Source organism: Rhagoletis zephyria, unplaced genomic scaffold, assembly GCF_001687245.7.
Source record: "Rhagoletis zephyria isolate East Lansing unplaced genomic scaffold, Rhagoletis_zephyria_1.1 Rzeph_scaffold_00576, whole genome shotgun sequence".
NCBI classification, from domain to species: Eukaryota; Metazoa; Arthropoda; class Insecta; order Diptera; family Tephritidae; genus Rhagoletis; species Rhagoletis zephyria.
This window is the reverse complement of record NW_016157660.1, coordinates 106,249-130,231: the sequence shown is the minus strand read 5'-3', so window position 1 is coordinate 130,231 and position 23,983 is coordinate 106,249. Positions and strand designations below refer to the sequence as shown.

Sequence of the window (23,983 nt, the reverse complement as noted above, 5' to 3'; positions counted from 1 at the left end):
GAAAGGAATTTCACTACTAATTGCCTACTTTGCGTACTTTTCTACTACCATTTTCGAAACAGGGGATTGCATTCTTGCCCTTCTCTGTCCTTCGTAAATGCAACCTTTTGTAAGGGCGTGTCAAACCGCAGCTGTCAATAATTACATGAACGAAGACACAAGATCACGTAAGAAGAAGAGAGTGAAAAAAGTCGATTTTTTTAGCGGGTTCTACGCCATCTTGTTTCACTGGAAAACGAGCGAAAAGTAAACAAAGCAAAGAAAACAACGAAAACCAAAATTAGCCAAAATTATTGTCAGTCACTTTAAACGCACAATTTAGGTAAAATGATGCAACAAAATGCTTTAAAATGTGTTGTCATGTTGAATTAACTCTTCTTTACTTGAATAAAAGTGTAAAATAGTGGTGCTTGTGATGTAAACAAACGCTCAGCTGACGAACCCGCTTTCGCAAACTTTTTTCTCAAAACCAGTTACAAATACAACGTCGCGTTCTTACGTGATCTTGTATTTTAGGTTCATGAATAATTATCTAACTTTTTATTATTGAATCATGCGCTCAGCTCACGAACCCGCTTTCGCAAACTTTTTTCTCAAAACCAGTTACAAATACAACGTCGCGTTCTTACGTGATCTTGTGTCTTTCGTTCATGCCATCACTACAGTTTACACATTTCAGAACGTTTCCTTCTTGCCGATTCTTTTATAACGCTTCCTATGAAAATTGCGCGTTTGCGAGGTGCATAATTGACATTTTGTAGAGAAATCTCTGCATTGTTCATTAAAAAGTGTTTTATTTTAGCAAAAATTATTGACATACCTATGTTGGAGTTTGTTCGAACTTATATTCAGAAATTGTAATGCGATAAGCAAGATTTACATATTTAGTAGTGCTCTTGAAGTGTTTTCAGTGCTTTCGTTTTTCCTCTACGCTTTGTTCCGATATTCTCCATTTTCATCTTGGTAGGAGCTTTCGCATTTTTTTGTTTATTGTATTAAATAAACTCTGGTGCTTTACTGCATTACATGCAACGATTTAAGATGGCAGAAACATGAGAATACAAAGCATTTAAAGGGAATTTGATAAAAATTGTAAGGTGATTTTTTCAATCATTTTTTCCAATAAATTTTACATAGTAACTTTTTTGCCATACAATTTAGAAACTTTTCGATGGCGAGTTCAGTGTTCGTTGAAANGATAAAAATTGTAAGGTGATTTTTTCAATCATTTTTTCCAATAAATTTTATATAGTAACTTTTTTGCCATACAATTTAGAAACTTTTCGATGGCGAGTTCAGTGTTCGTTGAACGTTGCACCAAGCCCTTAAAGGGTGGTGTTGGCTCTGAAAATGAAGTTGCTGTTTCAGAATGCCCTGATTCCAATTTGGTTGTGGTCTATGGAAAAAAAGGAGTGAACTTTGATCATCGAGGAATAGAGAATCTCATTGGTAAATTATTATCCTAAAATGTTTCCTTTAAAAATATTTTTTTTTTTCAGAGGAAAAAACACTCTCCTCGATAAGTGTTATACGTTTAACGTCTCCAACGCCGAGTATGATAGAAGAAGAAAAAGAGGCAGAAAGATCAGAAGAATTTCTTCGTAGACAAGCTGAAGGTTTATCTGACATTGAATCAAACGATAGTAGTGATAAAAATAGCTCTAGCGATGATGAGGTCGCATATTACACCGGAAGTGAAGAGATTCATACAGCTGATGATGAAAAGAGTGATGTTAATGACGAAAATTCCGCTGACAACGGTAAATTCGAAACTCGAAAGAAGAAACGAAAGAATAGATGTAAGATGCACACTAAAGGTAAAATACTTAACATTCAAAGTAAATTGCCCAAAGAGCGTCCTGATATTATTGGGTTGACAGTAGAAGAGTTTTATCCGCCTGTATCCGCAAAGGAAGTAGTGAAAGAAGCGCTAAGTAATATTTGTTCTATAGTGGCCAATTTTCATCTTTGATTAATACGTAATTCTTTTTAGAGTTGGCAGGGGTTTCAACATTCAAACGTACCGCAGATTATGAGTTCCAGTTATTTGTAATTAAAAATGATCACTGCTACACTCCGTACACTTCACCTGCACAAATGAAAGCAAAACTAGCCGAAAAATATAAGGCAGAAAAGCATGCAGTAATCGGACGAAAAATAATTCCTCACACTGCGATAACTATGAAGCAATTACAATTGAAAAATAAAGTTTTTCAAGGTGCTAATGACTTTGTTGAACTACCGAATTTGCAATCAGTTAAAGACCAAAATATTAAATTAAATAAGATACTTGTCACCTCTCAGAAACAAGAAAACATAGATGGACATACAAAAGGTGATACAGAACAACTCAGTTCAGAAACAGAAACAGACTTTGATATACTAAGTGAGGAGTCTGGAAATACCGACAATGATCGCGATAGCGACTTGGACTTCAACGTCACTAACAGGAAGGGTACGAAGAAAAAAGAACTTGTTAATAAAGCAAAACGCCTGTCAGCTGGAAAAGTATATGTTAAACGTCTTTTACAATCTCATGATGAAGGGGATGAATCCCGAAATAACATACGGCCAGTTACCAGCAACGTTTTTAACCGTCCGAATAAGATTGTATCACCTGTTAAAATAGCGGGTTGTACACCTATAGGAGTCAAACAACTGCTTTCAGATGCTGTTGCAGCTCTACCACCAATTCCAAAACGCTCCACAACGGCACAAATAGACGAAAAGGCAATCAACCCAGTTACAAGGCCACAACCAATACCAAGTGGTATACGCAGAGGGCCCATTATAGAAGTGAGTGGGCAAAAAACAACAAGCGTTCGCTCTCAGCTGCAAGGATCGCCGCATACGGTGAAAGAAATTGTTATTAATAAGGTAATGTAAAGTAGTGCATGTAAAATAGTATCTTAACACTTCATGTTGCAGGTTATGGCTAGTCCAAAGGGCGGATTTACGGAAATAGGACAGTTACTATCTCAAAAAGAAAAGCTAACTCCAACCACTCCGACAAGTAGCACTCCAACATCCCCGACAAGTAGCACTAAGAATTTAGGCAACCATTTAATGGTTGCTCAGTCGTCCTCAAGAGGATTTATGCCTCTGGGTGTTGAAACTGCTGTTCAAAATAAATTACCTGCTCAAATTTCAATTCAAACTCACCAAAGCACATCTGAATTGGCTGCAAAAACTAAGGTTTCGATGGAGTTGAAATCATCTGTTCAGCCGGTTATTGTTCAATCAAATGTATCTACCATACACTGTTCACAAAAGGAACAAATGTCTTCGGAACTGGCTGCAGAGCAATTTGATCTCATCGTTTCAATTGTAAAAGACGAAATGCAGAAATCCGCCATGATAGAATCATCAAATTCAAAAGAAAACATACCTAAGTTGGTGCAGATGTTAGAAAAAGTCGAACATAACTTGGATTCAAAGACCATACAATCTAACAAGGAAAAAAATCAAACAAATTTCGGATCTACTGAAACTACCGTAGATGATATTGACATTGCTAGCGCGCCACTCTTAGAAACACCGGATGGCGATGAGATCCCAGATGATTTGCTTCAGCACGTTGTGGACCTTATTGAAGACGATGAAACCTTACAAGAGGCTGTTGAAAAGCAAGTGTTTGGAGGAGTTCAAAGCGAGAGAATTGCGTGTGTGGCTTCCAGTGACACAGTTAATACAAAGGTGTCATCGACGATGACAAGATCTGTTGCTCCTACCATTCAAGCGCATATTTCTGAATCAGTAAGTATCTATCTCCTAATCTCAACCTAATTAATAGCTTAAGACTCGTTTATTTTGGGTCATATGAAAATCCTCTGGATTTTGTCACTATGTGGTGTTAATGCCCAAATATCTGGCAACCCTTATTTAAATGCGTCAATCAGAACGCATTGGAAAGGTTAAATTTCTACATTTTTATTGTTTTCTTTTACGTTGCGGAAATTTGGATGCCAAAAATGCACCTCACTCTGGTCGACCAATCGATGGAAAAACTGTCAGGTACACGCTACGAAAAGAAGCTCGATATTTGGGGCGACATGAATTCACGCAGATATATGTTATTGATCATCTATAACGCTGCTCAAACAAAACGAAATCAAACGTATTTTTGAAGCGATTCATTACAGCCGGGCTTACGTAACTGGTACGACCCAGATTTATAACCTCTCTGAACTTGGCAGGACAACTTTTTCTCAAAGCAAAAATTCCTATCGCATAATTTGCCGTTAATTATCCGTAAATTATCCGTGAAAAGAATAATTTTGCCGCGGACATATTTTAAAAAATATCGAGTGCCCTGATATTCCACTTCCGTGGAAGTTAGCAGGGCACCTTCTAAAAACCAATAAAGGAAACCAGCTAAACCCAAACTAACTATCTGATAATTTGCCGTAAATTATCCGTTGTTTATCCGTGAAAAGAATTATTTTTCCGCGGACACATTTTAAAAAATATCGTGTGCCCTGCTAACTTCCGTGGAAGTTAGCAGGGCACCTTCTAAAAACCAATAAAGGAAACCAGCTAAACCCAAACTAACTATCTGATAATTTGCCGTAAATTATCCGTTGTTTATCCGTGAAAAGAATTATTTTTCCGCGGACACATTTTAAAAAATATCGTGTGCCCTGCTAACTTCCGTGGAAGTTAGCAGGGCACCTTCTGAAAACCAGGATAATTTACGGCAAATTATCAGATAGTTAGTTTGGGTTTAGCTGGTTTCCTTTATTGGTTGTCAGAAGGTGCGTGGAAGTTAGCAGGGCACGCGAAGTTTTTTGAAATATGTCCGCGGCAAATTTCCGCGGCAAAATAATTCTTTTCACGGATAAACAACGGATAATTTACGGCAAATTATCAGATAGTTAGTTTGGGTTTAGCTGGTTTCATTCATTGGTTTTCAGAAGGTGCCCTGCTAACTTCCAAAATGTGTCAGCCGCAAAATAATTATTTTCACGGATAAACAACGGATAATTTACGGCAAATTATCAGATAGTTAGTTTGGGTTTAGCTGGTTTCATTCATTGGTTTTCAGAAGGTGCCCTGCTAACTTCCACGATATTTTTTAAAATATGTCCGCGGCAAAATATTCTTTTCACGGATAATTTACGGATAGTTAACGGCAAATTATGCGATAGGAATTTTTGCTTTGAGAAAAAGTTGTCCTGCCAAGTTCAGAGAGGTAGATTTATATCTGGCCAAGGACTGTCCCCAACAACAATCATCATTTCTTTGATGTCCCGGAACAAATTTCCGGAGCTTGGTTTGGAAGTTTTAATGCAGCCCTGACCTTTCACCGCCTAACTTCCACAATTGGTCAAGTTTTTCAACGATAAGCCACAGAAGTTTTGAATCTAATCGAAAAATTCTAATAGATTGTAATGGTCACTATGTCGTTGATTAATATTGATTTTCAAGATTTTTTTAATTTACCTAAAAATCCTCCAGACGTTTTATATGACCCAATATCAATATATTTCTTTTCCCTAATATGAGTTCATTTCCCCACAGGATTCGGGCCAACCAAAAAGCATTATTGAAATGGCCATATCTAACTTACCATCTACCTCGACTGTAGCAAGCAACATCGTACCTATTCGTGTAGCTAATGTTCAAACTCCGAAGGCAACACTTGCTCCAACTGTTCGCAAAGAACCCATTCAAATTGTGCGTGGAAATGGTCGTGTTATAACTTTGCCCCCTATTGAAGCACCAACGACGCGCGCAAAGAGAAGGGCTCAAAATCAACCAGTGTCTGCCGCCAATTCAAATACAACATTTAATGAGTCGTCCATGGATAGTTCAATGCAATCGAACTACTCATTTTCCATGCTGGAGCACTTTCCTTCAGCAACAGTTGAGAAGAAAAACGAAAATAAACGTCGAGTTTCCAAAGAGTCAGTAACTGCTGGTGCTATTGTTAGCAAAGCTAAAAAGTCTGTGGCTTCTGCTAAAAAAAGCGCAGCAGTCAAGGCGAGCGCCAGTAGAACTGGACAAGAAGATGTTTCTGGTTCTCAAGAAGATGACGATGACCCGAATAGGTATATTCGATTTTGAAGATTGTAGTTACTTTCTAAAACTTCATTTTTTAGGCTTTGGTGCATATGTCGGCAGCCGCACAACAACAGATTTATGATTTGCTGTGATGTTTGTGAAGATTGGTTCCATGGTACTTGTGTGAGCATCACGAAAGCAATGGGAATAGAGATGGAACAGAAGGGCATTGATTGGACCTGTCCTAAATGTGCCAAGCTGCAGGAGGAAAAGGTTTGAATTTAGTTTGCTACAGGGTCGCTCTTTATGTATTATATCTTCTCCAGGCCTGCAAATCGTTGTATCCCTTAAATATAGTTTTAGCCGTCTAAGTTTGTCTCACACGGCCCTAAGTGCAGTTTATCAAATTTATCAAACACATTTTTTAGTACGAAATCTCTTTTTTGAGGGCAGATAAATTTTAAAAATTAATTTAAATTTAAAATTTTTAGCAAAAAAAAAACGGACTAAAAAATATATATATTAGACTGCATCACTGCAGGATGAAAGAGAAAGGTAGGATGAACGAACGTCATTCAAAGTTGAATTAAGATGTGTTGGTATTTGAAAATAAAATTGGGACACGAATGATTTTTTTTTTTGACAGAAATAAAAACAGTGTGAAAATACCTTTCTACTGAGATCCCATAAGTCTAAGTCAGAATAGTTTTGGCCCAGTTATTCAAGTTTTTCGTAAATCAATCTTTGAAAAAAGTAAAGAAAAATCAGCATAAAAAATTTCATTCTTACGATTCCGTTGAAAAGATGTTTAAATATTTTTATGCAGATTTTTTAAGCTTAATCTGTTTTGTCATCTGAGGGGCCTTTTTTCAAAAAGTTCTTTACGAAACTATTTTTATTCATAAAAAACTCAATTTTTGGAGGTATTTTCAAATCGCTCCAGCTCATTTAAATCTTAATATTTTTCCCAAATATTTTGGTGAACGTCTTCGAATACAATAAATTTTATAGTCCCGGCGGAAAAACCGCAACTTTTTTTGGTGATGCAGTCTATTATATATATGTAGGGACCAACCCTAACACTTGTCGCAGTAGTTAAGTAGCAACATCAAAAGCCGCAATAGACGAACAGAGCTGTTTGACATTCGTTTGTACTAACTGAAACCAACTTCAATTCATTCAACGTATTTTCTTGCGACGCTAACAAAGTCAGAATTTTCCGTGTATAAAAGCAATTTGTATTTGTTTAATTTCTAAGTTAATAAAGACATATAGAAGTAGCGATTCTATATATATACAGCGTGGCGACGAATAACTGTTACCCAGGTTTTTTTGAGAAATAAAAGGGTCCTTTAAAGATTTTGCGAAAAAAGTATTTTATTGATAATTTTCCACAGATTTTACTTTAGTTGCATTAATTAGTTTTTAAATTTTAATCCTTATTTACATTTGCCAGCAGTGTAAACTTTGAGAGAAAAGTTCATTTGGCACGCAAGTCTTTTTCAGGTGTATTTTTTCTTAGGCTTTGTATAAAAAAAGTACAAAAAAGAAAAAAACTGTATAAGGTTGGTCGAATGAATGACCGTCCTAGTCACCAGTTCCAAGTCTATTCGATTTTTGAGTATGAGGCCTTAGGTTGGATAGAAGGGGGAGTATAAGGGAATGGAGAAAATTAGCCTATGGTTACAGAAGATATGGAATAAATTAACTGACGAAGACCTGCGTGCCAAATGAACTTTCCTCTCAAAGTTTACACTGCTGGCAAATGTAAATAAGGATTAAAATTTAAAAACTAATTAATGCAACTAAAGTAAAATCTGTGGAAAATTATCAATAAAATACTTTTTTCGCAAAATCTTTAAAAGACCCTTTTATTTCTGAAAAAAACCTGGGTAACAGTTATTCGTCGCCACGCTGTATAGCATTTTCAGTTTAAATGAAACCATTTTCAAGTTAAGCGAAACCTTTTTCAAATTAAATGAAACCTTTTTCATGTTAAGCGAAACCTTTTTCAAATTAAATGAAACCCTTTTCAGATTCAGTGAAACTTTATTCAAATTAAATGAGACCTTTTTCAGATTCAATGAATCTTTATTCAAATTAAATTAAACTTTTTTCAAATTAAATGAAACTTTATTCAAATGAAATGAAACTTCTTTTTTGGATTACTTTGAATTAGCTGTTACGTGTTGCTCTCCCTTAATGGTCTGATTATGGCAACTTAACGTAACCTCCCTGCAAGAACAGTGACCATCATTTGACAAATCATTTGACTGGCAAGGCTGATAGAGATTTCTGTCACTGGCTACCTACAAGTTTCTATCACATTCTAAAGGGCAGTGTGAAAAATCTGATGTAAACATTTGTGTACATATGATCTTGCGTCTTCCTCCAACTTATGGCCTTATATATTGGTCTCTTTTTAACCAACGCAAAATTTGCAAATGTGTTAGTAAGATAAATGAGAATGTGTTAGTTTCCATCACACAATTCTTGTAGGGCTACGGCTCTTTCTTCAAAATTCTGTTAAATGGGTGTTGCTAATAATTGAACAGCCGAAACTTAACGCAACTTAATGCCACGTCGAAATCTGTTTCATTTTGATTCTCTAAGTTCTAAGTTCTACGTTCCGTTAAATTAAGTTAAATTGCCATAATCAGGCTTTTACGGTCAAGGCATGTTGAATACAGTGTTGCTGTTTCGGTCCAATTGGACCAAAATTGGTAGTTTCATTTCTTAAAATAAGGCTTTGGTAGGTTGGTTGGTTTGTTGTGATTTTCGAGGGGTTTTGGTAACTAGGCTCATATAATTTATTCACTTTATAAAACTTCAAATGTCTCTGTTTTCGGGAGTACATGTAAAGGACGATGTGAAAAGGAAAACAGAAATGGGACATGCCAAAATTATTCTTCAACCGAAGTTGAATGTTGCCGTGATTAGACTATGCTCTAATCCATAGAGTTAGTTTAAGTTAGAAGAAAATAATTAGACAATTGTTGTGCAAATGCCAAATTTTACACTTCGCTTAAGCGAGTGAGTGAGAAGGGAGAGTTTTTACACTTTATTTCCCTCTTCTCCCTTAAGAAAATAATAGTTGACAGCTTCGGATTCGGGTTCAGAGATACCCATGAATCGGTTTTTGTACCGGTTAGGTTTTCCTAAGTGGTTCGAACCAATGAACCGTTCCACATACATTTTAGGAGTGGTTTGCAGCCCTAACTGTATCTGATCACAATAATGTTATGAATTAAGACAAATACATTTTTTGTTTAACGGTTATATTTTATATACCTATTTTTTTAGAAACAAAGAAAAATTACTGACATGCTGGTTCCTAAGAAGGTTTCATCTAATGTCACCAGTGTTAAACACGAACAATTGGAGCTTGGAATCAAAGGTTTGGATGCTGTACCTGCCATTACTCCTTCATCTGTCGAAGCAAACTTGTTTGAAAATCCAATTCGGTTGGAAACAAAAGATGCAAGTGAGGAGAAGAAATCAACTGATCAAGTAATAAATATAAAAGCGTCATTGAAAAAATCGATAGGCACAACAAAAGCAGTCACCCCCACATTGAAGAACAGTTCACAGGCAGCGAATTCGAGACAGAAGATGTTGAATCCATCCGTCTCTCAAAATAAGCGACAAATTCCAGTTTTGCAGCACGATCTCAAGAATAAAATAGATGCTGCAAAGTCATGTTTGGCGATCACAGCTACGAAAAGCCCACAGCAAATGCCGAAGGACACCCATAAGTTTGCGCTACCGCAATCAACACAAAATGATGAACGAACCTCCTGTATTGTTTGCAAAAAAGTAGCACGCCCAAATTCAATATATTGCAGTGATGACTGTATTCGAAAGCATGCACAGAATGCTCTTAATATGTTTGCAGCTGCTTCAGCAGCTAAGTCTCCAGACCTCACTGCAGTTTCTAGCACCATTGAAGAAACCAGCGCAAAGAAGAAAAAGCAAAAAGGGCTTTTTGAGGACATCCTTTCTATGGCTGACAGAAAGCCGAAAGTTGAACGGGTAATGCAAATTTTTAAGGTATTTATACATTCCTAGGAAATGCACCTGCGAATTTAATTATCAGTTAGGTGCATATTAGTTATACAAATAATTAGCTCACAAAGTTACTCAAATATCTTAAATTTAAAATTAAAAGAAGGTGTGATGCAAAGAACATGGCATATTCTTAGTCGGGTTCTTCTGCTTCGTATCCTTAGGCTGGATGTTCCCGATTGCATTCATTCATTTTTAGGTCAGGAGTTTTATTTTATTCAATGGTGCTTCGGCGCTGTGTCGGAGTGTATAGAGGTGCGTATTACCACTCTATTAGTAAAATTTGTCTAACAGTTCGGATTTGGCATACATTTGGTAACAAAATCAAGATTCGCGTTACAAAATAAAAGAAAAGCTCGGCCCAACACATAGCAAAAGTGTAAGCGCTAAAATATTATTTTATTACTTTCGAGCTCGCCGGTCTTTCGGTTTTCCCATTATTTCTTTAATCGTATTTAGGACCGTCAATTTCTTTATATAATCCAGCCACGTAATTGTTCTTCTTCCCGTTTTTCTGAGTCCATCGATTTTACCTTGTATTAAAAGTTTCAGTACCTTATATTTCTTTCCTCTGATATGTCCTAGATATGCTTTTTTACCAGCTTTTATTAAGTTTCACCTGTGTGTAATCGAATCTTGCAATAAATTTTTAATCAACTTCCCTATTATGAATTACACTAGTTTACACGAAAAAAGTATCTCGATAANCTTTATTTCCCTCTTCTCCCTTAAGAAAATAATAGTTGACAGCTTCGGATTCGGGTTCAGAGATACCCATGAATCGGTTTTTGTACCGGTTAGGTTTTCCTAAGTGGTTCGAACCAATGAACCGTTCCACATACATTTTAGGAGTGGTTTGCAGCCCTAACTGTATCTGATCACAATAATGTTATGAATTAAGACAAATACATTTTTTGTTTAACGGTTATATTTTATATACCTATTTTTTTAGAAACAAAGAAAAATTACTGACATGCTGGTTCCTAAGAAGGTTTCATCTAATGTCACCAGTGTTAAACACGAACAATTGGAGCTTGGAATCAAAGGTTTGGATGCTGTACCTGCCATTACTCCTTCATCTGTCGAAGCAAACTTGTTTGAAAATCCAATTCGGTTGGAAACAAAAGATGCAAGTGAGGAGAAGAAATCAACTGATCAAGTAATAAATATAAAAGCGTCATTGAAAAAATCGATAGGCACAACAAAAGCAGTCACCCCCACATTGAAGAACAGTTCACAGGCAGCGAATTCGAGACAGAAGATGTTGAATCCATCCGTCTCTCAAAATAAGCGACAAATTCCAGTTTTGCAGCACGATCTCAAGAATAAAATAGATGCTGCAAAGTCATGTTTGGCGATCACAGCTACGAAAAGCCCACAGCAAATGCCGAAGGACACCCATAAGTTTGCGCTACCGCAATCAACACAAAATGATGAACGAACCTCCTGTATTGTTTGCAAAAAAGTAGCACGCCCAAATTCAATATATTGCAGTGATGACTGTATTCGAAAGCATGCACAGAATGCTCTTAATATGTTTGCAGCTGCTTCAGCAGCTAAGTCTCCAGACCTCACTGCAGTTTCTAGCACCATTGAAGAAACCAGCGCAAAGAAGAAAAAGCAAAAAGGGCTTTTTGAGGACATCCTTTCTATGGCTGACAGAAAGCCGAAAGTTGAACGGGTAATGCAAATTTTTAAGGTATTTATACATTCCTAGGAAATGCACCTGCGAATTTAATTATCAGTTAGGTGCATATTAGTTATACAAATAATTAGCTCACAAAGTTACTCAAATATCTTAAATTTAAAATTAAAAGAAGGTGTGATGCAAAGAACATGGCATATTCTTAGTCGGGTTCTTCTGCTTCGTATCCTTAGGCTGGATGTTCCCGATTGCATTCATTCATTTTTAGGTCAGGAGTTTTATTTTATTCAATGGTGCTTCGGCGCTGTGTCGGAGTGTATAGAGGTGCGTATTACCACTCTATTAGTAAAATTTGTCTAACAGTTCGGATTTGGCATACATTTGGTAACAAAATCAAGATTCGCGTTACAAAATAAAAGAAAAGCTCGGCCCAACACATAGCAAAAGTGTAAGCGCTAAAATATTATTTTATTACTTTCGAGCTCGCCGGTCTTTCGGTTTTCCCATTATTTCTTTAATCGTATTTAGGACCGTCAATTTCTTTATATAATCCAGCCACGTAATTGTTCTTCTTCCCGTTTTTCTGAGTCCATCGATTTTACCTTGTATTAAAAGTTTCAGTACCTTATATTTCTTTCCTCTGATATGTCCTAGATATGCTTTTTTACCAGCTTTTATTAAGTTTCACCTGTGTGTAATCGAATCTTGCAATAAATTTTTAATCAACTTCCCTATTATGAATTACACTAGTTTACACGAAAAAAGTATCTCGATAAAAAGTGCTTTCTAGCTTAATTTGTGGTCGCTGAAAACGAAAATGACACTCATTTATTTTTCTCAAGAAGCGTTTTTGCGATTTTTGCAGAAAACCTGTTTTTCGTGTCTTATTCCAGTCTTTCACAAACAATGATATACATTTTTAGAAAGGTACATACCTCTTCTTTACAGCAATATGCCATTATTGGTAATCTAGTGATTATTACTTCCACAGCAGCCATTCAAAGTTAAAAAATTTTAATTTTTTGAGCTTTTTTGGAAATGAATGAGGTTTACTGACTTTTTCATAAGATACAAATTTTTAACGTAGATATATATGATAACAATTTTAAGATAATTCTGTCACATAAAATTTAAGCTAAATATTGCTTCGATCGAAGAAGAAATGTAGAAGTTATGACAAGCAATTCGAGGTTTTTAACATTTTCACACTTCAGGTCGAAAATATGATTTTTCTGTCAAACTTCTTCGTTTGTGTTCCATTCTGTCTTCTCGAAATAACATCCAACAATAGTCGCCCATCATGGCCTGATCTCAGAAACCCTCATACCGCTTTTCGATAGTAGCAATGTCCTGGTGAAATATTTCGCCTTGTTCGTCGCTCTCAGCTCCCAAATTCGGTGGAAAAAAGTCCAAATGACTATTGAGCAGGTGCATTTTCAGAGTCATTCGAGCACCTGTAATAAAATATTTTATAAATTATTAAATAGCTTTTTTTAAAAATAATTATTTTAATCCATGCAAGGTATAACCGTTGAAGATATTTAGGTATAAGTCACAAAAAGAAAATTGCATGGATTTTCACAAACATACATTTAACCTAAAAATACTTCACACTCACCAATGGCATTGAAGTTTTTCATCGAATTGTCAATTGTCGTTTTTGTTTCTGTGCGCTTAAATGCGCTTAATCGTACAAAACATGTGGCAAATACAGAGTTTGGAGTCCAATGTTTATCCGGATTCTTGGCTTGAATTCCAAAATATTGCTCATAGGCAGTTAATATGTTTGTGTTTTTTTTTCCGAGCACTTTGTTTGAATATGTACAAACCACAAATAAAGCAAAACTTATCCGGTGAGTGATTGCACATTTTGGGCTTTTTCTTTAGAGCAAAAACTTCATTCTAAAATAAGAGAGAACACAAAAGGAACAACTGTCCAACAAAAGTACGAAACGAAATCCGATGAAGTTTGTCAACTACCTAACGGGACATGAAAATTATCGGAAGTTCCATGTCGGTCAAGCTGTAACGCATTTTATCGACTGGAGATATTTCTGTTCCCCCATACAACGCTTACTTTGATTCAGCATATAAATTAACACAAAATAACCTTTTTTTTTGTGTTTTTTACCATTTTGGCAACATTCCGTGGATGTGGATTCAACCCCAGCCCTGCTTCATAATTTATTTCTGTGTAGGTGTAAAAATGGGAAATTTGAATGTCAGAAGCTGAATATGCATCATTTTGCAAAATACGTTATAACTTCAACATTTTTCGTCCGATTTAGACAATCAAGAAAAGACTTGATTATTATAAAATTATTTTGAACTAAAAATTTCATGTATCGGACAAAAAACTTTTTAATCAATAGTAAAACGTCGATAAATTTCAATAATTTCCAAAAAAGCTCCAAAAAGGTAATTTTTTAATTTTGAACGGCCGCTGTGGAAGTAATAATCACTAGATTACTAATAACGACATATTGCTGTAAAGAGGTCTGTACCTTTCTAAAAATGTATATCATTGCTTCATAACATCAACTTCCTCGGAGGTTTCGGTAAAAAACTGTAATAAGGGTGACAGGTAATAAGATCAACGGAAATAAGGTCAACTGACTTTATTTCCCACCCTGGTGCGAAATAAAGTCAATTGACATTATTACCTTTTCAAAAGCGAAATAAAGTCAACAAAAATTTGAAAATAAAGTCATTGACGCTATTTCCTGATTCAAATGGAAATAGCGTCAACAATGCTCAAACTATGTCGATTCATAGAAAAAAATGTTGTTCTTACAATAAACATTGCCCCGTAAGTGTTGTTTTTTAATAGGTGAAAAAGGTTATTGCCAAATCCTCAGTGTTGTGATATTAATCCACACACAATCATGAACTACCACCAATTGNGGGGGGGGGGGGGGGGGGGGGGGGGGGGGGGGGGGGGGGGGGGGGGGGGGGGGGGGGGGGGGGGGGGGGGGGGGGGGGGGGGGGGGGGGGGGGGGGCCGCGGCGTAGCGTGACGTGGTGTGGCGCGCTAACGCGGGCCGCCGCGGAGCTAAGCAAATTTAATGTTTGAAAGAGAAATAATGTCAATGGATTTTATTTCGTTTTTAAAACGGTAATAATGTCAATAAATTTTATTTCGCACCAGGGTGGGAAATAAAGTCAATTGACCTTATTTCCGTTGATCTTATTACCTGTCACCGAAATAAGACACGAAAAACACGTTTTTTGCGGAAATCGCGGAAACACTTCATGTGAAAAATAAATGAGTGTCATTTTCGTTTTCAGCGACCCCAAATTGTGCTATAGAAAGCACTTTTTTTATCGAGGTACTCGTTTGAAACTGAAAATTTGTAAACTAGTGTTATGGGTCGATCATCGATAGCAACCGAACTTCAGTTGCGTTGCTAGTTGCCGAAACGATATTACACATGGCAACTGGCAGCTGCAGTTGCTACAAAGTGTGTACTCAGGCAACTACATTTTTGTGGTTGCTGGGAAGGTTTTTGGAGGATGTTTAGGAGCGAAAATTGAGAAGTATGTCAAATATTTTATTTTTTAATAGTTTGACGATATTAACATTTCGCAATGTAGTTTGCACTTACAGAATATTATGAAAATAACAACAAAACACCAACTTGAATTTTTAGTTACCGTGGAGTATGCGCTTTTGGTGTAACAAAAACGAACACTGATTGAACATTTTTTCCTCTATCAACTGAAGCACCTCTTTCAAAACTACCGAAATACCAAATTTCCAAATTTAAGTCATTGCCGTTTGACTTCCTTTTGCGTAAAATTGAAGAGCTGCTCAAGCTTTAAGGAGCTTAGGTATTGAAGTTGAACGAAGTTGTTCCTCTGTGTATTAACCATCATGCCAGGGGCGTAGCCAGGATCTTATCTAGGGGGGGGAAAACAAAATATTTATTTATTTATTTCGAGTCTTTGATTTCCAAAATCTTACAGACTAAATAACAATTAATGAATTAAAAATTTACGAATAAAGAGTAAATAATGTTTTTTTTTTTAATTCTAGGCGATTAGCGAATATGTTGACATTATTGTCATTACATAAAGCATTGAACTCACTCATTACCCTAATAACTGGTTGATTCAGAGCATATTTGGTTTTAGAAAAATCAATCGAAAACAAATCATGTTGACGAAGCATTCTCATTGGAGTATTGAGTTTAATGAGATCTAAAAGGTCAGGACAGTCAATTGCTCGGCTCAAAACATCATGTAAGAAGATTAGGCCAGAAATAATCCGTCTACCGCGAAGTGTATGTAAGCATATACGTTTGCAACACGAAATATGTGGAGGAGAAGGGTTTTCAAACCTAATTTGGGCTAGACCGAATTTTAAAAAGCACTTCTGAACCCGTTCTATCCTCTTATGGTGAATTTCATAAGTAGGATTCCATATGAGAGAGGCATATTCCAGTTTAGACCTATCAAATATAAAATCTTTCTTGTATACGGGTCTTTGAATTGTTCACTATTGCGTTTAATGAATGCTAGCGAGGCTAAACCTTTGGGGATAATATAGTTTAAATGTTCAATAAAAGTGAAAGATGAATCAAATACAACGCCTAAATCCCTTATTTTGGAACTAGAGTTTAAGATTCGGTCGAATCCTACTGAAAAAAGTCTGATGAGGAAATGTGGTGATTTCCGAAATAGCTATCACTTCTACCATTTTTTCAAATTATTGTTGCTTTTCCACAATAAGTTTTCATTAAAAAACGGCCTCAAGCTCAATAAATATTGTTGAATATAATTGTTATAAGGCCATAAAATAACAAAAACAAATGAATAATTATAATATCTAAAACAAGCACTGGACTCGTTCGTGAAAATACCAAAAAACAAAGGACCTAATATGCTCCCTTGCGGAACTCCTGATGTTGCAATATAGGGGTAAGAGCTAACACCATCAACAACAACTTTATTTATTCTATTTGAGAGATAGGACTTGATCCAAGACAAAAAACTTGAGTGAAAACCAAAAAGGTTTAGCTTCTTAAGAAGTAGATTGGGGGATACACGATCAAAAGCTTTTGAAATGTCAGTGTAGATGACATCAACTTGGCAACCAGCTACAAACGAGAAAGGCAATAATTTGAAAAAAAAAAAAACAGTTAAATTACTGACGGTTGAGCGCCCAGGTACAAACCCATGTTGTCAAGGGGATATTAATTGTTTTATAGCAAAAGTAAGTCTAATAATCTTTTCGAATAATTTAGCAATATTAGGATGCTTAGAGATGGTTGGATATGTCCCTTTTGTTACCTGCTTTAAAAACGGGGGACACAAACGATTTTCCATTCATTCAAAAAAAGACCTAACTTTAATGATAAATTGAATTGAAGTAGCAGTTGTTCGGCAATCGACGAAATGCATTGCTTGAGAAAAAAAAGACGATATTTGATGCAAGTACGCTTTTTTGGAATTCGTTAAGCTTCGTATTCCATAAAAAATATCATCTTCCGATAAGAGCAGAGATCCAAAATCTAAAGAAGTAGAAGTGATATTGCAGGTGGGCTCACTACTCAAAGGACACTCATTAACAAAGTTCGATTTGAAAAAATCTGTGAACATATTCGCTGTATCATTAATTGACGATGACTGCTTCCCTTCGTACTGCATGGCAGTTGGAAAAACCGAAAAGGTTCAAAGCGTACGTTGATAAATGGCCAAAAAGCTTTGGGATTAGATTTGATGTTATTTTCAAACCCCATTAGGTATTTATTATATAAAAACTTATTTAAACAGTTGAAATCCACCATATATTTCTCATACAATGCTTTATGCTGAATACTACCATAATTCTCAAATAGTCTATAAAATTTATTCTGTAAGTTCTTTAATTTTTTTAATCTCTTATTATACCATGGTAATTTGTGAACACGGTCTGGGAAAAGTTGGGTTGTTTTCTCTGATAATTTGAAAAAGTTGAGATCTGAATTTATCAAAACAGTCAGGGAGACTACACCCCATGAATAACCTTTCCCAATTCACGCCAGAAATTAGGTTATTTAAATGTTCAAAGTCGCAACGTGAGTAATTAAAATTAGAGTTCAAGGCAGTTTCTTGTGGGCAGGCCTCATAAAACTCGATCTCCAGTATGAGTGGGATATGATGCTTGTCAGTTAGAGATATTGAATAGTCTGACTTAGATAGCTTAGATTTAAGTAGATTTAAGTTAAATCTTCAATAATATTGAACAATAAATGCAATTTGTTGGGTGTGGCAACCACAAATTCACATGCCATAAGTCAAAAGATATTTTTATTTTCAGTATACAGTTGCGGGCATTGAAATCTAGCCTATTAAAAAGCATGAATTTTCATATTTTTAAGCGTGTTTTTATATTTTGGTTGGTTTTAAAGGCAAATTTTAATATTAACATAACTGTGGTTGTAATAAATTTAGAAGAAATTTTAAAACCTACAGATTCGGAATATATATTTAGTGATAATATCATGCTTTCTATACATCTTTTACGCACTGCGACATAAAATTTATAAAATGTATTGGCAGTCATAGGCTAGCTAGGTCTTCATGATATGCCAATGGCCAATGATTGGATTTGCGGTTCCCTCTTATGAAGAAGAGAGTTTATTTCCTCAACAACTCTTTAAAATTTTTTCTTAAAGTCAGGAAAATGATTCGGAATACCGTACTACATTTTGCAACCTAGTTTTTATACATATTTACCACGAATAAGAATCCAATAATATTAAGAATTCACATGATGAAATTCCGCTCCTGGTCCCTTCCTTTTATATGTCCTTATTTCCATGTCCGCAACTGTATTTATAAAATCATACGTAAGCAAAAGTCAAATATTTAAAAACGTGATCATCAAGCATATCTCGTTGTGACAATGGAGACGGTTGTGATTAAGCAACGGGATTTATTAAATCTTAACGGGTAAATCTCCCTTTCGCTATTTTGATGCCATATGACGTCATGCTTTTTTGAATAATCACAGATTTAATTGAGCTTATCTGAAATTATATTTTTATATGCAACGCTGTAATGGGAAGTTTTATAAACTATATTTTAATATGATATTGCCATTTTTATCCTTAGTAGATGAAAAATTTAAATTTTAAAACTTTACTAAAATATAGGGCTGCCAGACGTCCCGGTTTTCCCGGACATATCCCAACCTTAATATGCCCCGGGTTTCGTTTAAGTGTCCCGGTTTTCGATTTATATGCACAAATTTAATAAGAATAATTACTACCGGTGTCATTTGTGATATAAAGGTTGAACACACCAAAACTGCGACACTTTGGGAAGCTTATAACTTACCCAATACGAATTCAATATTTTGAAATTCAAATACCATAAGCTGACAATGACCTTAGTTGGACGTAGAAGAAATTTCATTTGAATTTGAATCCTTGTTGAGTTAAAAATGGCAACCGAGTTAGAAACGAGACAAACCATTTTGCACGAGTTTATAAATGATCCGGCCTTAAGTACACGTAAAATTGCTAAAAAATTAAAGATTGCACTATTCGACAGTTTGCAGGGTTTTAATCGGTACAAATAAGGCCTGGCAGTTAGAGAAATCCGGGGAGCGGGGGTTAGCATGGTCAAAGTAATAAAAACAGTGATCGAAAGGTCCTCAGTGCGTTTTCGCGAGATCCGAAGATTTTGTCGCGTTATGTTGCAAAATCCGTACGGAGATCGCAGTTTTTCGTACAAAAGGTAAAGCGGAAAGCTTCATTGAGATGTTCTACAGCTCAAACAGCGCCAGACCGAGGCGCAAAGTAGAATGTTACAGCGAAATCCCGCATTCGGAAGTTGTATGAATTCTAAATTAAAAAATACAACTGCATTGTTATGGACTACGAACCCTACTGCTATAAAAATTTAAAATATATTGCAGGTCAAGATTTTTATACTGGTGCAAGTCGTCAAGACGCCCCTGAAAGTTGTAAGCTGAATATGAAGTCCAAATTTCCAAAAAACCACATGCTTTGGCAAGCTATTTGTTCCTATGGCCGTAAGAGCAGCCCTTTTTTCCCATCTGGGACAATGAATGATCAAGTTTATCGGGAGAGTGCCTCAAAAGGCGTCTTCTGTCATTTATCAACAGATAAGGAGTAGGCCTCTATTCTAGGCGGACATGGCAACCTGCCACTATGCCAAGGACACATTGCCGTGGTATAATGCAAATAACATCAATTTTGTACCTCACGACTGCAATCCACCCAATAGCCCAGAGCCACGTCCTATTGGGGAATATTGGTCAATTGTCAAAGGAATCTTGAAGAAAACAGGTGAAACAGTGAAAAATATAGAAGAGTGCAAAACAAAGCAGTTGTGCGCATCGCGTGAAGTCGATGATGCAGTCGTGCAGAACATGATGGCGCGTGTGCGATGAAAATACCGATTGCTTGCATATGGAGCAAATAATAACTAATATTTTAACATTTTAATAATAATTTCAAAGCCTTCTAGTTTGTTTCTGGTAGTAATAGTAAGTGTCGCAGTTTTGGTGTGTTCACCCTTTAGTTACATCTCCAGATAGTTGGACTTTGCACAAGCAATATTTGATGATCGATATATCCACATACATACCTGTAAGTGCAAAGTGACCTTCCTAATTAGCATCAGCTGTTTTTTATTTGTTTTGCTCGTTTGTTTTTCGGGTGGGTTCTAATTCCAATGTAAGTTTTCGCGACAAAGTTTATAGATTATAAAAATGTGTGTTTATAGTGTTTTGATTACCCTTAGGAAATGCCAAAAAGAACGTATAAATTCCTTTCCGCTTACACAGAAGAGTGCGTCATTTGTTTATATTTTTTGAAGTTATAGTACCTTAAAAGAGAGCCTCACTGAGTTGTCAACCACACCTTGTTTAATACACCTAATGTGGATCAATGTTTTTTTCTTATTTCATCTCAATAGACTAAGGAAAGAAATTTGCTCAATATAAGTACATATCGTTGCCTTAATATAGAAAGGCCCTATCTCACATCGTCGCTGAAATGCACAAAGCCGTAACTAACTAAAATCTTTTATTGCATAAAACGATTTGGGGCCACATAATGCGATCAAATGCATCATAATCAATTAAAACGTAAATTTTCGATTTTTAGTTAGTTACGGCTTTTTGTATATCAGCGACGATGTCAGATAGGGCCTTTCTATATTAAGGTAGCGATATGTGAGTTAAATGACGTGCACAGAGTTTTAAAATTATATTAAGGAAAAGTCAGAAGTTTTGAAAAAAGTTCACAACAACGAAAAATATGGCTGATTTTTTAATGTTATCTTGTACTTAATTTTTTTTTCATTAAACCTGGTGTACTTATATGTAAGTACCGTACAAAATTATTGGCTCAGAGAATTTTTCATCAGATTCTTTAGAAAAATGTTGAAAATGTAGCAGTTTCTTTCATACAAAAAGAATTGTCGAACATAGTTTGTATGGAAGAAGCTGTCAGCAAAAAATTATCAAAAATAGAGCGAGGCAGAGTCTTACTTACAAAACCTTTCATTATTGAATCATGCACCCGGTGGATTTCTTTTTAAACGACTTTAAAAAAGGAGAGGGTCTTCAAATCGTCGGAAATATTTTTTTTATGTATGTTACCGCATAGGATTGTTGATATTACTATTGATATCGAAGATACTTTTTGCTCCCGATACGATATTATTGGCGCGATATTTTTTTTGACGATAATATCAGATATCGATATTTTACGCACAAATATCGCCTGGTTACCAGAAAAAATAATTGTATGCTTTAGCTAGCATTATTAACGATACTTCTTATATTTAAGTGGTTTATTTTTTACACCGTCTCAACAAACTTTAATATACATAAGCAAGCAACGGATTTTAGGACCTAAAAACCTATTAAAAAGGCAAAATAAAATAACGAAATAGGCAGGAAAAGGCACTAGAAATCGCAAAAAGGCAAAAGAAGGCACTAAAGTAGAAAAAAAAACAGAAAAATAATCAATAAATACATTTATTTTAGAAATGTTTATTTTACAAGTAAAAAGAGAACAAGTAAGAAAGTCTAAGTTCGGGCGGAGCCGAACATTAAATACCCGGCGCATGTATTAAATACATATATGATTTTCACCTTTCCGAAAGCGACCGCTACATGGTAAGCCGGGGTGTATCAATTTTGAGTAAATTAGCGTCCTTAAATTTCGAAATATTGAAGTTTCAAGCATTTCTGAAATTTACCGTTAATGAAAAGCGGCCTCAATTTTAGTCCGAATTCAATAATTTTCAACGTTTTGCTTTTAAGTGGCAAACACAATAACTATACCGAGTTTGGTACAAATTGGTAGAACGGTTACCGAGATACATATACAGTATCGGTCATATCTATAGCACGCCATTTCAAAGTGATATTGTGTGCCACTTACGTTTATTTATATATGTTTAAGAATTTTCAATTAAAATATTGTTCATTCTCGGACAAACCCCATATATACCCAAGTTCAACAATTTGTAGAAAACTACAAAAAAGTGTAACAAATTTTCACCTAAATTTCAAACTTTTTTCTCGGTAGTGATAGAATTTTTTTGAGGACACAGTTTTTTAGCCCCTGCAGTTTTAGTCTGATAATATGCAAATTTCAAGTGGCTACGAATTACCGTTAATTTTTTAGATATTTTTTTCGCATTGGCTTCCATATAATGCATAAACTCAATTTATTTGTATATGGAAGAAAACCGCAACATCCTTGGCGAAAAAAATCAGCGGTAACTTTTAGCCACTTGAAACTTGCACATTATCAGACTAAAATTGGGCTATAAAACTGTGTATTCAGAAAAATTCAAACACTTCCGAGAAAAAAGTTTGAAATTTAGGTGAAAATTTTTTGCACTTTTTTGTAGTTTTCAAGGCTGTTTCTTGTGGGCAGGCAGAGTACTCATAAAACTCGATCTCCAGTATGAGTGGGATATGATGCTTGTCAGTTAGAGATATTGAATAGTCTGACTTAGATAGCTTAGACCATAAGTCATTTGAAATAAATATAAGATCTAAAATCCTATAATACTATGTCTCCACTGTGAGATTTAATGAAGATTTAGCCCTTTGAGGAGATTTAACGTTAAATCTTTTTGTATTTACCATATAAATTTAAAACTCGAAAGGCAGTAGATTTAAGTTAAACCTTCAATAATATTGAACAATAAATGCAATTCGTTGGGTGTGGCAACCACAAATTCACATGCCATAAGTCAAAAGATATTTTTATTTTCAGTATACAGTTGCGGGCATTGAAATCTAGCCTATTAAAAAGCATGAATTTTCATATTTTTAAGCGTGTTTTTATATTTTGGTTGGTTTTAAAGGCAAATTTTAATATTAACATAACTTTGGTTGTAATAAATTTAGAAGAAATTTTAAAACCTACAAATTCGGAATATATATTTAATGATAATATCATGCTTTCTATACATCTTTTACGCACTGCGACATAAAATTTATAAAATGTATTGGCAGTCATAGGCTAGCTAGGTCTTCATGATATGCCAATGGCCAATGATTGGATTTGCGGTTCCCTCTTTATTGAATAATCACAGATTTAATTGAGCTTATCTGAAATTATATTTTTATATGCAACGATGTAATGGGAAGTTTTATAAACTATATTTTAATATGATATTGTCATTTTATCCTTAGTAGATGAAAAATTTTAATTTTAAAACTTTACTAAAATATAGGGCTGCCAGACGTCCCGGTTTTCCCGGACATATCCCAACCTTAATATGTCCCGGGTTTCGTTTAAGTGTCCCGGTTTTCGATTTATATGCACAAATTTAATAAGAATAATTACTACCGGTGTCATTTGTGATATAAAGGGTGAACACACCAAAACTGCGACACTTTGGGAATCTTATAACTTACCCAATACGAATTCAATATTTTGAAATTCAAATACCATAAGCTGACAATGACCTTAGTTGGACGTAGAAGAAATTTCATTTGAATTTGAATCCTTGTTGAGTTAAAAATGGCAACGGAGTTAGAAACGAGACAAACCATTTTGCACGAGTTTATAAATGATCCGGCCTTAAGTACACGTAAAATTGCTAAAAAATAAAGATTGCACTATTCGACAGTTTGCAGGGTTTTAATCGGTACAAATAAGGCCTGGCAGTTAGAGAAATCCGGGGAGCGGGGGTTAGCATGGTCAAAGTAATAAAAACAGTGATCGAAAGGTCCTCAGTGCGTTTTCGCGAGATCCGAAGATTTTGTCGTGTTATGTTGCAAAAT

At 35.4% G+C, this 23,983-nt stretch overlaps 1 protein-coding gene across 1 annotated transcript in view; it reads left to right on the top strand.

Annotated features, from left to right (window-relative positions):
- Positions 1-666: 666 nt before the first annotated feature.
- Positions 667-23,983, top strand: part of pps (protein partner of snf) — a 62,818-nt gene continuing 39,501 nt past the window's right edge. Inside the window, exons 1-9 of the mRNA XM_017612736.1 lie at positions 667-1,092; positions 1,277-1,449; positions 1,500-1,934; positions 1,994-2,877; positions 2,929-3,756; positions 5,521-6,050; positions 6,102-6,276; positions 9,307-9,333; positions 11,021-11,749. Of these exons, the coding sequence (XP_017468225.1) occupies positions 1,287-1,449; positions 1,500-1,934; positions 1,994-2,877; positions 2,929-3,756; positions 5,521-6,050; positions 6,102-6,276; positions 9,307-9,333; positions 11,021-11,749 (3,771 nt within the window). The 5' untranslated portion in view covers positions 667-1,092; positions 1,277-1,286. The remainder of the gene's footprint in view (positions 1,093-1,276; positions 1,450-1,499; positions 1,935-1,993; positions 2,878-2,928; positions 3,757-5,520; positions 6,051-6,101; positions 6,277-9,306; positions 9,334-11,020; positions 11,750-23,983) is intronic.